General features: G+C 49.6%; 1 protein-coding gene across 1 annotated transcript; it reads left to right on the top strand.

Moving 5' to 3' along the window:
• The first annotated feature begins 9699 nt into the window (after positions 1 to 9699).
• LOC138666182 (fibrinogen alpha-1 chain-like) lies at positions 9700 to 10689 on the top strand. Its single transcript, XM_069754422.1, has one exon. The coding sequence runs from the start codon at positions 9700 to 9702 to the stop codon at positions 10687 to 10689; it is 990 nt and encodes a 329-aa protein (XP_069610523.1).
• Positions 10690 to 12718: the final 2029 nt, after the last annotated feature.

The following is a 12718-nucleotide window of genomic DNA, read 5'->3' as shown; positions in this document are numbered from 1 at the left end:
GTAGAGGAAGCATCATGGTAGAGGGAGCATCATGGTAGAAGGAGCATCATGGTAGAGGAAGCATCATGGTAGAGGAAGCATCATGGTAGAGGGAGCATCATGGTAGAAGGAGCATCATGGTAGAAAGAACATCATGGTAGAGGGAGCATCATGGTAGAGGAAGTGGATCGCCCCCATAGGGCAGTGGGGTACTCGGTACCGGGTCCTTCGGTTCTCAAGGGGGATGTCACAGTGGCTGACCCGGTCCGTGGCCCTAGGAACGTCCGTGTAAAAGGGGGAATGGTCTTTAAGAGGATAAGAGGATAATGTTTGTGACACCACCTGCGGTATTCGGTAAGGGTGACCGACGCTGCTTAGGGGTCCGCTGGGGTGATGTTATGGCAGCTATATGGTATACCTTCCCACAGGTGAAGTATGCCCCCAGGGCTTCCCAGTGTGTAGATGGTGGATGGTGAATGGTGTAATGCGCAGTGAAGAACGAGGACACAAGGTTGCAGTCTCTTTACCTTTTTACTGTAGACTTCAGCATCCACAGTCCCCTTATCCAGGTGGAAATCAGTAGCCTTCCTCTAGAGCCTGAGTGTTGTAGTACCTTATTGCTGAGCCTCTCATAAGGTCCTCACAACTGTTGGAGATGTTCTAGATGTTGTGTCTCTCTCTGACCCCAGATGGATAGGACAAACCCGTAGGACCAGTGGCGTGAGGCTTTTTACAGGGACTCTATCATGCCCCAGCCTCTCGTGGGTGCCACCTTGCCTCCTGGGTATAGGGCGGGCAGGTAATGTGGAATTAGCTGTATTGCTGGTCTCTGGAGCAAGGCATAGAGAACTGTTGCTCCCTCGGTGTTCCGGCTACCGGGATCCTGCGCCTTAGAAGGACGCAGCCTGTGTAGGGCAGAACTCCTTCTGGTTTCCTCTCCTTTTGCTATGACTTCTTCTCACTCTCTACAATACAGTTCCCTGTTCGTGTCTCTTCCTGGAAGTTGCCGCACGTAGGGCAGGCGCAGCTCCGTGGCCTTCTGTCTAGGCCTCTGACAGGATCCCACCCCTGTCAAGGACCAACTACCTGAGCGGAGCTCAGCTAGCAGCTGCCTGAGTGGAGCTCAGCCAGCATCTGCTTAACTTTCTATCCAGACCACCAGTTTTACCTAATTGTGAAGAATGACCTAATAAATAGGAGCATAGCTCCCCCTGGTGGACTGGAGTGTGAAGTGTGTTGTATGTTTGTGTTACCTGGTAAAGAGATCTCCTTTATTGCCTCCAAACGTAACATCACTCCCCCTAGAGGAGAATGATATTACTACAATGACCAGGACCCTGGGGTGCTGCAGAAGCATCATGGTAGAGGAAGCATCATGATAGAAGGAGCATCATGGTAGAGAGAGCATCATGGTCGAGAAAGCATCATGGTAGAAGGAGCATCATGGTAGAGGAAGCATCATGATAGAATGAGCATCATGGTAGAGGGAGCATCATGGTAGAGGAAGCATCATGGTAGAGGAAGCATCATGGTAGAAGGAGCATCATGGTAGGAGCATCGTGGTAGAGAGAGCATTTTGGTAGAGAAAGCATCATGTTAGAAGGAGCATCATGGCAGAGAGAGCATCATGGTAGAGGAAGCATCATGGTAGAAGGAGCATCATGGTAGAGAGAGCATCATGGTAGAGGGAGCATCATGGTAGAGGAAGCATCATGGTAGAGGAAGCATCATGGTAGAAGGAGCATCATGGTAGAAGGAGCATCATGGTAGAGGGAGCATCATGGTAGAGGAAGCATCATGGTAGAATGAGCATCATGGTAGAGAAAGCATCATGGTAGAGAAAGAATCATGGTAGAGAGAGCATCATGGTAGAGGAAGCATCATGGTAGAAGGAGCATCATGGTAGAGAGAACATCATGGTAGAGGAAGCATCATGATAGAAGGAGCATCATGGTAGAGGGAGCATCATGGTAGAGGAAGCATCATGGTAGAGGAAGCATCATGGTAGAAGGAACATCATGGTAGAGAAAGCATCATGGTAGAGAAAGAATCATGGTAGAGAGAGCATCATGGTAGAGGAAGCATCATGGTAGAAGGAGCATCATGGTAGAGAGAACATCATGGTAGAGGAAGCATCATGATAGAAGGAGCATCATGGTAGAGGGAGCATCATGGTAGAGGAAGCATCATGGTAGAGGAAGCATCATGGCAGAAGGAGCATCATGGTAGAAGGAGCATCATGGAAGAGAGAGCATCACGGTAGAGAAAGCATCATGGTAGTAGGAGCATCATGGTAGAGAGAGCATAATGGTAGAAGAAGCATCATGGTAGAAGGAGCATCATGGTAGAGAGAGCATCATGGTAGAGGGAGCATCATGGTAGAAGGAGCATCATGGTAGAAAAAGTGTCATGGTAGAGAAAGCATCATGGTAGAGAGAGCATCATGGTAGAGGAAGCATCATGGTAGAAGGAGCATCATGGTAGAGAGAACATCATGGTAGAGGAAGCATCATGATAGAAGGAGCATCATGGTAGAGAGAGCATCATGGTAGAGGAAGCATCATGGTAGAAGGAGCATCATGGTAGAGAGAGCATCATGGTAGAGGGAGCATCATGGTAGAGTAAGCATCATGGTAGAGGAAGCATCATGGTAGAAGGAGCATCATGGTAGAGAAAGCGTCATGGTAGAGAAAGTGTCATGGTAGAGAGAGCATCATGGTAGAGGAAGTATCATGGTAGAAGGAGCATCATGGTAGAGAGAACATCATGGCAGAGGAAGCATCATGGTAGAAGGAGCATCATGGTAGAGAGAGCATCATGGTAGAGGGAGCATCATGGTAGAGTAAGCATCATGGTAGAGGAAGCATCATGATAGAAGGAGCATCATGGTAGAAGGAGCATCATGGTAGAGGGAGCATCATGGTAGAGAAAGCATCATGGTAGAAGGAGCATCATGGTAGAGAAAGCATCATGGTAGAGAAAGCATCATGGTAGAGAAAGCATCATGGTAGAGGAAGCATCATGATAGAAGGAGCATCATGGTAGAGAGAGCATCATGGTAGAGGAAGCATCATGGTAGAAGGAGCATCATGGTAGAGGGAGCATCATGGTAGAAGGAGCATCATTGTAGAGGGAGCATCATGGTAGCGGAAGCATCATGGTAGAAGGAGCATCATGATAGAGAAAGCATCATGGTAGAGGAAGCATCATGTTAGAAGGAGCATCATGGTAGAGAGAGCATCATGGTAGAGGAAGCATCATGGAAGAAGGAGCATCATGGTAGAGAGAGCATCATGGTAGAGGGAGCATCATGGTAGAGAAAGCATCATGGTAGAGGAAGCATCATGGTAGAAGGAGCATCATGGTAGAAGGAGCATCATGGTAGAGGGAGCATCATGGTAGACGAAGCATCATGGTAGAAGGAGCATCATGGTAGAGAAAGCATCATGGTAGAGGAAGCATCATGATAGAGAGAGCATCATGGTAGAGGACGCATCATGGTAGAAGGAGCATCAAGGTAGAGAGAGCATCATGGTAGAGGAAGCTTCATGGTAGAAGGAGCATCATGGTAGAAGGAGCATCATGGTAGAGGGAGCATCATGGTAGAGGAAGCATCATGGTAGAAGAAGCATCATGGTAGAGAAAGCATCATGGTAGAGGAAGCATCATGATAGAAGGAGCATCATGGTAGAGAGAGCATCATGGTAGAGGAAGCATCATGGTAGAAGGAGCATCATGGTAGAGGGAGCATCATGGTAGAAGGAGCATCATGGTAGAGGGAGCATCATGGTAGAGGAAGCATCATGGTAGAGGAAGCATCATGTTAGGAGCATCATGATAGAGAGAGCATCATTGTGGAGGAAGCATCATGGAAGAAGGAGCATCATGGTAGAGAGAGCATCATGGTAGAGGGAGCATCATGGTAGAGAAAGCATCATGGTAGAGGAAGCATCATGGTAGAGGAAGCATCATGGTAGAAGGAGCATCATGGTAGAAGGAGCATCATGGTAGAGGGAGCATCATGGTAGACAAAGCATCATGGTAGAAGGAGCATCATGGTAGAGAAAGCATCATGGTAGAGGAAGCATCATGGTAGAAGAAGCATCATGGTAGAGAAAGCATCATGGTAGAGAAAGCATCATGGTAGAGGGAGCATCATGGTAGAGGAAGCATCATGATAGAAGGAACATCATGGTAGAGGAAGCATCATGGCAGAAGGAGCATCATGGTAGAGAAAGCATCATGGTAGAGGGAGCATCATGGTAGAGGAAGCATCATGGTAGAAGGAGCATCATGGTAGAGAGAGCATCATGGTAGAGGGAGCATCATGGTAGAAGAAGCATCATGGTAGTGGAAGCTTCATGGTAGAAGGAGCATCATGGTAGAAGGAGCATCATGGTAGAGGGAGCATCATGGTAGAGGAAGCATCATGGTAGAAGGAGCATCATGGTAGAGAAAGCATCATGGTAGAGGAAGCATCATAATAGAAGGAGCATCATGGTAGAGAGAGCATCATGGTAGAGGAAGCATCATGGTAGAAGGAGCATCATGGTAGAAGGAGCATCATGGTAGAAGGAGCATCATGGTAGAGGGAGCATCATGGTAGAGGAAGCATCATGGTAGAAGGAGCATCATGATAGAGAAAGCATCATGGTAGAGGAAGCATCATGTTAGAAGGAGCATCATGATAGAGAGAGCATCATGGTAGAGGAAGCATCATGGAAGAAGGAGCATCATGGTAGAGAGAGCATCATGGTAGAGGGAGCATCATGGTAGAGAAAGCATCATGGTAGAGAGAGCATCATGGTAGAGGGAGCATCATGGTAGAAGAAGCATCATGGTAGTGGAAGCTTCATGGTAGAAGGAGCATCATGGTAGAAGGAGCATCATGGTAGAGGGAGCATCATGGTAGAGGAAGCATCATGGTAGAAGGAGCATCATGGTAGAGAAAGCATCATGGTAGAGGAAGCATCATAATAGAAGGAGCATCATGGTAGAGAGAGCATCATGGTAGAGGAAGCATCATGGTAGAAGGAGCATCATGGTAGAAGGAGCATCATGGTAGAAGGAGCATCATGGTAGAGGGAGCATCATGGTAGAGGAAGCATCATGGTAGAAGGAGCATCATGATAGAGAAAGCATCATGGTAGAGGAAGCATCATGTTAGAAGGAGCATCATGATAGAGAGAGCATCATGGTAGAGGAAGCATCATGGAAGAAGGAGCATCATGGTAGAGAGAGCATCATGGTAGAGGGAGCATCATGGTAGAGAAAGCATCATGGTAGAGAGAGCATCATGGTAGAGGGAGCATCATGGTAGAAGAAGCATCATGGTAGTGGAAGCTTCATGGTAGAAGGAGCATCATGGTAGAAGGAGCATCATGGTAGAGGGAGCATCATGGTAGAGGAAGCATCATGGTAGAAGGAGCATCATGGTAGAGAAAGCATCATGGTAGAGGAAGCATCATAATAGAAGGAGCATCATGGTAGAGAGAGCATCATGGTAGAGGAAGCATCATGGTAGAAGGAGCATCATGGTAGAAGGAGCATCATGGTAGAAGGAGCATCATGGTAGAGGGAGCATCATGGTAGAGGAAGCATCATGGTAGAAGGAGCATCATGATAGAGAAAGCATCATGGTAGAGGAAGCATCATGTTAGAAGGAGCATCATGATAGAGAGAGCATCATGGTAGAGGAAGCATCATGGAAGAAGGAGCATCATGGTAGAGAGAGCATCATGGTAGAGGGAGCATCATGGTAGAGAAAGCATCATGGTAGAGGAAGCATCATGGTAGAAGGAGCATCATGGTAGAAGGAGCATCATGGTAGAGGGAGCATCATGGTAGACAAAGCATCATGGTAGAAGGAGCATCATGGTAGAGAAAGCATCATGGTAGAGGAAGCATCATGGTAGATGGAACATCATGGTAGAGAAAGCATCATGGTAGAGAAAGCATCATGGTAGAGGGAGCATCATGGTAGAGGAAGCATCATGATAGAAGAAGCATCATGGTAGAGGAAGCATCATGGCAGAAGGAGCATTATGGTAGAGAAAGCATCATGGTAGAGGGAGCATCATGGTAGAGGAAGTATCATGATAGAAGGAGCATCATGGTAGAGAGAGCATCATGGTAGAGGGAGCATCATGGTAGAGAAAGCATCATGGTAGAGGAAGCATCATGGTAGAAGGAGCATCATGGTAGAAGGAGCATCATGGTAGAGGGAGCATCATGGTAGACGAAGCATAATGGTAGAAGGAGCATCATGGTAGAGAAAGCATCATGGTAGAGGAAGCATCATGGTAGAAGCAGCATCATGGTAGAGAAAGCATCGTGGTAGAGAAAGCATCATGGTAGAGGGAGCATCATGGCAGAAGGAGCATCATGGTAGAAGGAGCATCATGGTAGAGAGAGCATCATGGTAGAAGAAGCATCATGATAGAAGGAGCATCATGGTAGAGAGAGCATCATGGTAGAGGAAGCATCATGGTAGAAGGAGCATCATGGTAGAGAAAGCATCATGGTAGAGGAAGCATCATGGCAGAAGGAGCATCATGGTAGAAGGAGCATCATGGTAGAGAGAGCATCATGTTAGAGGAAACATCAGGGTAGAAGGAGCATCATGGTAGAGGGAGCATCATGGTAGAAGGAGCATCATGGTAGAGAGAATATCATGGTAGAGAAAGCATCATGGTAGAAGGAGTGTGGCGCCCCATGGTCCTGGTCGTCACAGTGGTATTGCTTTCCTCCAGGGGAGAGTGATACTACGTTTGGAAGCAAGGAAGAATAACTGAATCCAGGTACCACAAACATGCAACACTTCACACTCCAGGCCACCAGGGGGTGCTTCTGATCCTATTTACTAGGTCACTCCCCATATAGATATATATAACTGGTAGTCTGTAGGGAAAGTTAGTTAGTTGCTGGCGGAGGATAGAAGGTTCATGGAGCTATGCATGCCCACAGAAGCTGCAGCTCCAAGAAAGAGACATTGAAGGCTGAATTGTTTGCAGCGAGCGTGCAGGAGAGGAAGCACAGGAGAGGATACCAGAAGGGGACCAGCCCCGAGCAGGCTGCCTCCTTCTGAGGTGCAGAAATGCCGGTAGCCGGAACACCGAGGTTGTGAGGACCTCTACGCCTTACATCAAAGACCGGCAGGACAGCTAATTGCACGTTACCTCTCCGCACCTACACCCAGGAGGCATGGTCACAACCCATAGAGCCGGGTCATCTAAGAGATCCTATAAACAGGCTCAAGTCACCAGTCATACGGGTTTTGTCCTATCCTATTCGGGGGACAGAGAGAGAGAAATAACATCTGTGAGGACCTTATGTGAAGCCATAGGCAGTAAGGGACTACACAATTACAGCGCAAAGGAAGGCTTTTATTCTCCACCTGGACAACGGGACTCTGGACTTGCCTCCAAACCGGCCGGACCCTGCCTGCCCTGTGGTCTGGTGCTCTGGACTGCCGATGCTGAAGTCTTCAGTAAAGGTAAAAAGACTGCAACCCTGTGTCCTCGTTCTTCTCTGCGCTACTCACCATTCACCATCTATACATCGGGAAGCCCTGGAGATATACTTCACCTGTGGGAAGGTATACCATCTAGCTGCCATAACATCACCCCAGCGGACCCCCTTAAAGCAGCGTCGGTCACCCTGACCGAATACCACAGGTGGCGTCACGAATATAAACTCTATCCCTTTAAAGACCTTTCCCTTTTATACGGACGTCCCAGGGCCACGGACCGGGGCGCAGCCATCGTGACATCCCCCTGTAAAGTATTGGACCCGGTATCGAGTACCCCTTTGGCCCTGGCGGGGCGCTCCATGAGCATCATGGTAGAGGAAGCATCATGGAAGCATCATGGTAGAAGGAGCATCATGGTAGAGGAAGCATTATGGTAGAGGGAGGATCTCAGAAATATTGATGAACTGAAACACAGAAGGAAAAAGAACAAAATTCCTCTTAAACTTTGTGCAGATTTTATTTGCACCTAGAGGAATAGTTCAGTATATATAATGGATATCAGAAATATCAAAGATTTAGAGTCAGGAGCACTACAAATACAATTAATCCAGAAGTCATGGCAGAAATATAGTCAGGAAATAAGGACTAAGTCAGGATTGAGAGCAGTGGCCAATGACAATCCAAACACACAGGAAAGAGTGAGGAAGGAAAACAATGTCCACTAGCTAGTGCAGTACATGTACAGTGGCTTGAAAAAGTATTCAACCCACATTGGCATTTTTCATGTTTTGCTGCCCCATAACCTGGAATTTCACTGTTTTTCTTTGTGTGGGTTAGCATCAGTTCATGTAAAGTACACGCCTGCTACTACTGAGAACATTTGGTTTTCATTTTAATGTGAAGCAAACAACAAATAGGACAAAATATCTGAAAACTTGAGAGTGCAGAACTATTCATCCCCCTAAAGCCGATACTTTGTAGAGCCTACTTATGAACCAATTACCGTACAGCTGTGAGTCGCTTTGGATAAGTCTCTGTGGGCTTTCCACATCTTTCAACTGGGATTTTTGACCATTCCTCAAGGCAAGACTGCTCCAACTCCTTCAGGTAATGGATTCCTCTGGTGAACAGCGATCTTCGCGTCTGACCACAGATTCTCCATTGGGTTAAGGTCTGGGCTGTGACTCGGCCGCTCCAGAACATTTACACGTTTCCCCTCACACAGCTCCAGTGTTGGTTAGCAGTATGGTTTAGGTTGTTGTCTTGCTGGAAGAAGAACATCCGCCCCAGTCTCACATCACTCACAGACTGAACGTGGTTTTGCTCAAGAACATCCCTGTATTTCGCACCATCCATCTTCCCCTCCACTCGGACCATTTTCCCTGTTTCTGCTGCCGAAAAACAGTGATGGAGTGGTTTTGGGTTGATGAGCTGTGTTGGTGATAGATGCTATAGCGCAGGCGCCATTTTGATGACTTTATTTTATTTTGTAACCACACAATATGATATGCAGTATGTAAAATAGGGGGCAGGTCATAAGTCATTCAGATGAATATGTGAGCAGAGCACCACGTAAAGCCCCGCCTACAGACCGCCCACAGCTCACCTCACAGCCCCGCCCACAGGCCCACTCACAGCCCCGCACACAGGCCCACTCACAGCCCCACCCACAGTCCCACTCACAGCCCCACCCACAGGCCCAATCACAGCCCCGCACACAGGCCCACTCACAGCCCCACCTACAGAACACCCACTCAGACCCACCCACAGCCACGCCTCAGAGCAGGAGAATCTCATTAGCTGAAAACTAGAAATAAAGATTACACAACAACCACAAGACGGATTTCATCACCAGGTATCACTGCAATCAGTATAATGGCGCCGTTACTGAGCAAAGTCCTGCTGACAGGTTTGCTTTAAATAACTGTAATAGACATTACACCCTTACCCACGACAGGAGATGGCGATCACCAGGGAATGGAAAAAGAACTCTGACGTCCATTCTGCATCTTGTTGTAAGTTGCTGCTTTCTCAGGGGGATAAAGATATGGACTTTCCTCTATCTTTTTAACCTTTATTACCTGCGGTCACATGGTCTCATTAGACCAATAAGAGCCAGGCATATTGGCGCACATGCAACCAGCTGTGCTCGCCGACCGCACTGCCCACAGCAGTCAAGGGAAGCAGCACAGGGCCAGGACTCAAGGACGGTTGCCAAGACTCCTGGGCATGCACAGACACCCATACAGATGCCGAGAGCAGAGCAGGGGCACAGGCTAGCGGGGCAAGTTCAGGACAAAGGGGCGAGTACTGGACAGTGGGGCGAGCACAGGACAGCGGGACAAGCACAGGACAGCGGGACAAGCACAGGACAGCAGGGCGAGCACAGGACAGCAGAGCGAGCACATGACAAAAGGGCGAGCACAGGACAGGGAGGAGAGCAAAGGACAGCAGGGCGCACACAGGACAGCGGGGCGAGCACAGGACAGCTGGGCGAGCACAGGACAGCTGGGCGAGCACAGGACAGCGAGGCGACCACAGGACAGCGAGGCGACCACAGGACAGCGAGGCGACCACAGGACAGCGAGGAGAGCACAGGACAGTGGGGCGAGCACAGGGCAGCGAGGAGAGCCCAGGACAGCGAGGAGAGCACAGGACTATGGGGCGAGCACAGTACAGCAGGGAGAGCACAGGACTACGGGGCGAGCACAGGACAACGGGGAGAGCACAGGACAGCGGGGCGAGCACAGGACAGCGGAACACGCACAGGACAGCGGGGAGAGCACAGGAGAGCGGGGCTAGCACAGGACAGCGGGGTGAGCACAGGACTACGGGGCGAGCACAGGACAGAGGGGAGAGCACAGGACAACGGGAAGAGCACAGGACAACGGGGAGAGCACAGGACGGCGGGGCGAGCACAGGACTATGGGGAGAGCACAGGACAGCGGGGCGAGCACAGGACAGCGAGGCGACCACAGGACAGCGAGGCGACCACAGGACAGCGAGGCGACCACAGGACAGTGAGGAGAGCACAGGACAGTGGGGCGAGCACAGGGCAGCGAGGAGAGCCCAGGACAGCGAGGAGAGCACAGGACTATTGGGCGAGCACAGGACAGCAGGGAGAGCACAGGACTATGGGGCGAGCACAGGACAACGGGGAGAGCACAGGACAGCGGGGCGAGCACAGGACAGCGGAACACGCACAGGACAGCGGGGAGAGCACAGGAGAGCGGGGCTAGCACAGGACAGCGGGGTGAGCACAGGACTACGGGGCGAGCACAGGACAGAGGGGAGAGCACAGGACAACGGGAAGAGCACAGGACAACGGGGAGAGCACAGGACGGCGGGGCGAGCACAGGACTATGGGGAGAGCACAGGACAGCGGGGCGAGCACAGGACAGCGAGGCGACCACAGGACAGCGAGGCGACCACAGGACAGCGAGGCGACCACAGGACAGTGAGGAGAGCACAGGACAGTGGGGCGAGCACAGGGCAGCGAGGAGAGCACAGGACAGCGGGGAGAGCACAGGACTATGGGGCGAGCACAGGACAGCGGGGAGAGCACAGGACTACGGGGCGAGCACAGGGCAGCGGGGAGAGCACAGGACAGCGGAACACACACAGGACAGCGGGGAGAGCACAGGACAGCGGGGGTAGCACAGGACAGCGGGGTGAGCACAGGACTACGGGGCGAGCACAGGACAGTGGGGAGAGCACAGGACAACGGGGAGAGCACAGGACAACAGGGAGAGCACAGGACGGCGGGGCGAGCACAGTACTATGGGGCAAGCACAGGACAGCGGGGCGAGCACAGGACAGCGGACGAGCACAGGACAGCGGGGCGAGCACAGTTAAGAGGGGTGAGTACTGGACAGTGGGGTGAGCACAGGAAGCGGGACAGCACAGGACAGCGGGGCGAGCACGCATAGGCCAAAGGCTTTTGCAGGAATAAGCAAAGAACGCACACGCACTATACAAGCTTATAATTACTCAGAATGAGAGCTCACACACAAAAATGCAGCATTTATAACAAATAGCACATATAAGAAGGCAGAATTATATTCTTATCCAAAAGCATATAACGGCATGATGGGTCCAGTACTGGTCAGTGCGTTCTGTTGATAGATGTCCATAGTCGGTATCCAGACACATACAATGTAGAAATGAAGTCATCTGGCAATAGTGGAAGAACGAACTAAATGACAAGAAACAAATATTACAATTAGAAATTAAAATCGATCTAATTACAAATATCAGAGGCTAAACATTACCGAAAGGAGGTGAAGCTCAAAGACTCGTTTAAGCCAATGGGAGCCATAGTTCCCATCTCGATGATCCATTTAATTTCTCTTTGGGACAAAGTTTTTTTAATATTACCACCACGTATTCCACCATGGATCATATCAATGTCACGCACCATAAAACTTATGGTGCAGGTAGACAGCAGTGCAGTACGTATAGTGCAGGTAGAGTGCAGCACAGTATATGTAGTACAGATAGAGAGTAGTACAGTACATGTAGAGCGCAGTAAAGTACATAAAGCGCAGGTAGAGAGGAATACAGTACATATACTACAAGTAGAGTGTATTACAGTACATATAGCGCAAGCAGAGAGCAGTACAGTACATATAGTGCTGGTAGAGTGCAGTACAGTACATATACTACAAGTAGAGTGTATTACAGTACATATAGCGCAAGCAGAGAGCAGTATAGTACATATAGTGCAGTACATATAGTACATATTCTGTAAAGGGAAACCACTTCACAGCCCATCGGCCTCTGCGCTTCAGTCTGGATTTCCTTCTTGTTTGGTGCCGATAGATAATGTCGCTTCATTTCTTATTGTTTAATAAAGCAGACAGTGGTAATGTTGTCATTTTCCCAGACATCTCTGAGAACATAAAGCAGCGGCCATCACACATTCCATACCAGGAGGTGCGGTGCCAATAAAACAAGGTGTGCCGCGGCTCCCGCTGCTCGTGTCCGTCATCACAGCAGGGACAGACACACAGACATGTGCCGAGAGCCGCCACATCGGCTAGTGGGTACTTGTAGATCAGATGACGCATGAAGACCCGACCTGCCCCGCGCAGATCCTGCACAGTAATCGGCTGCACTGCACGTAGAGTAATGTGATGGCTGACGAGCAGATAATCCGGATTATTGGACATTTCGCACAGACGTCTGAGCAGTGACCACGAAGATCTCTGCGTCCTGTGTAACCATACAGAACATTCCCGATCACTGCGGTATATGGGGCGCAGCGCC

This window comes from Ranitomeya imitator, chromosome 2 (genome assembly GCF_032444005.1).
Source record: "Ranitomeya imitator isolate aRanImi1 chromosome 2, aRanImi1.pri, whole genome shotgun sequence".
Taxonomy (NCBI): domain Eukaryota; kingdom Metazoa; phylum Chordata; class Amphibia; order Anura; family Dendrobatidae; genus Ranitomeya; species Ranitomeya imitator.
Note: the sequence above shows the minus strand (reverse complement) of the source record. Positions and strands in the feature narration are given on the sequence as shown.

What these genes read in the sequence shown, in the direction of transcription:
- LOC138666182 (XM_069754422.1), top strand. Translation starts at nt 9,700, where the DNA reads ATGCCGAGAGCAGAGCAGGGGCACAGGCTAGCGGGGCAAGTTCAGGAC.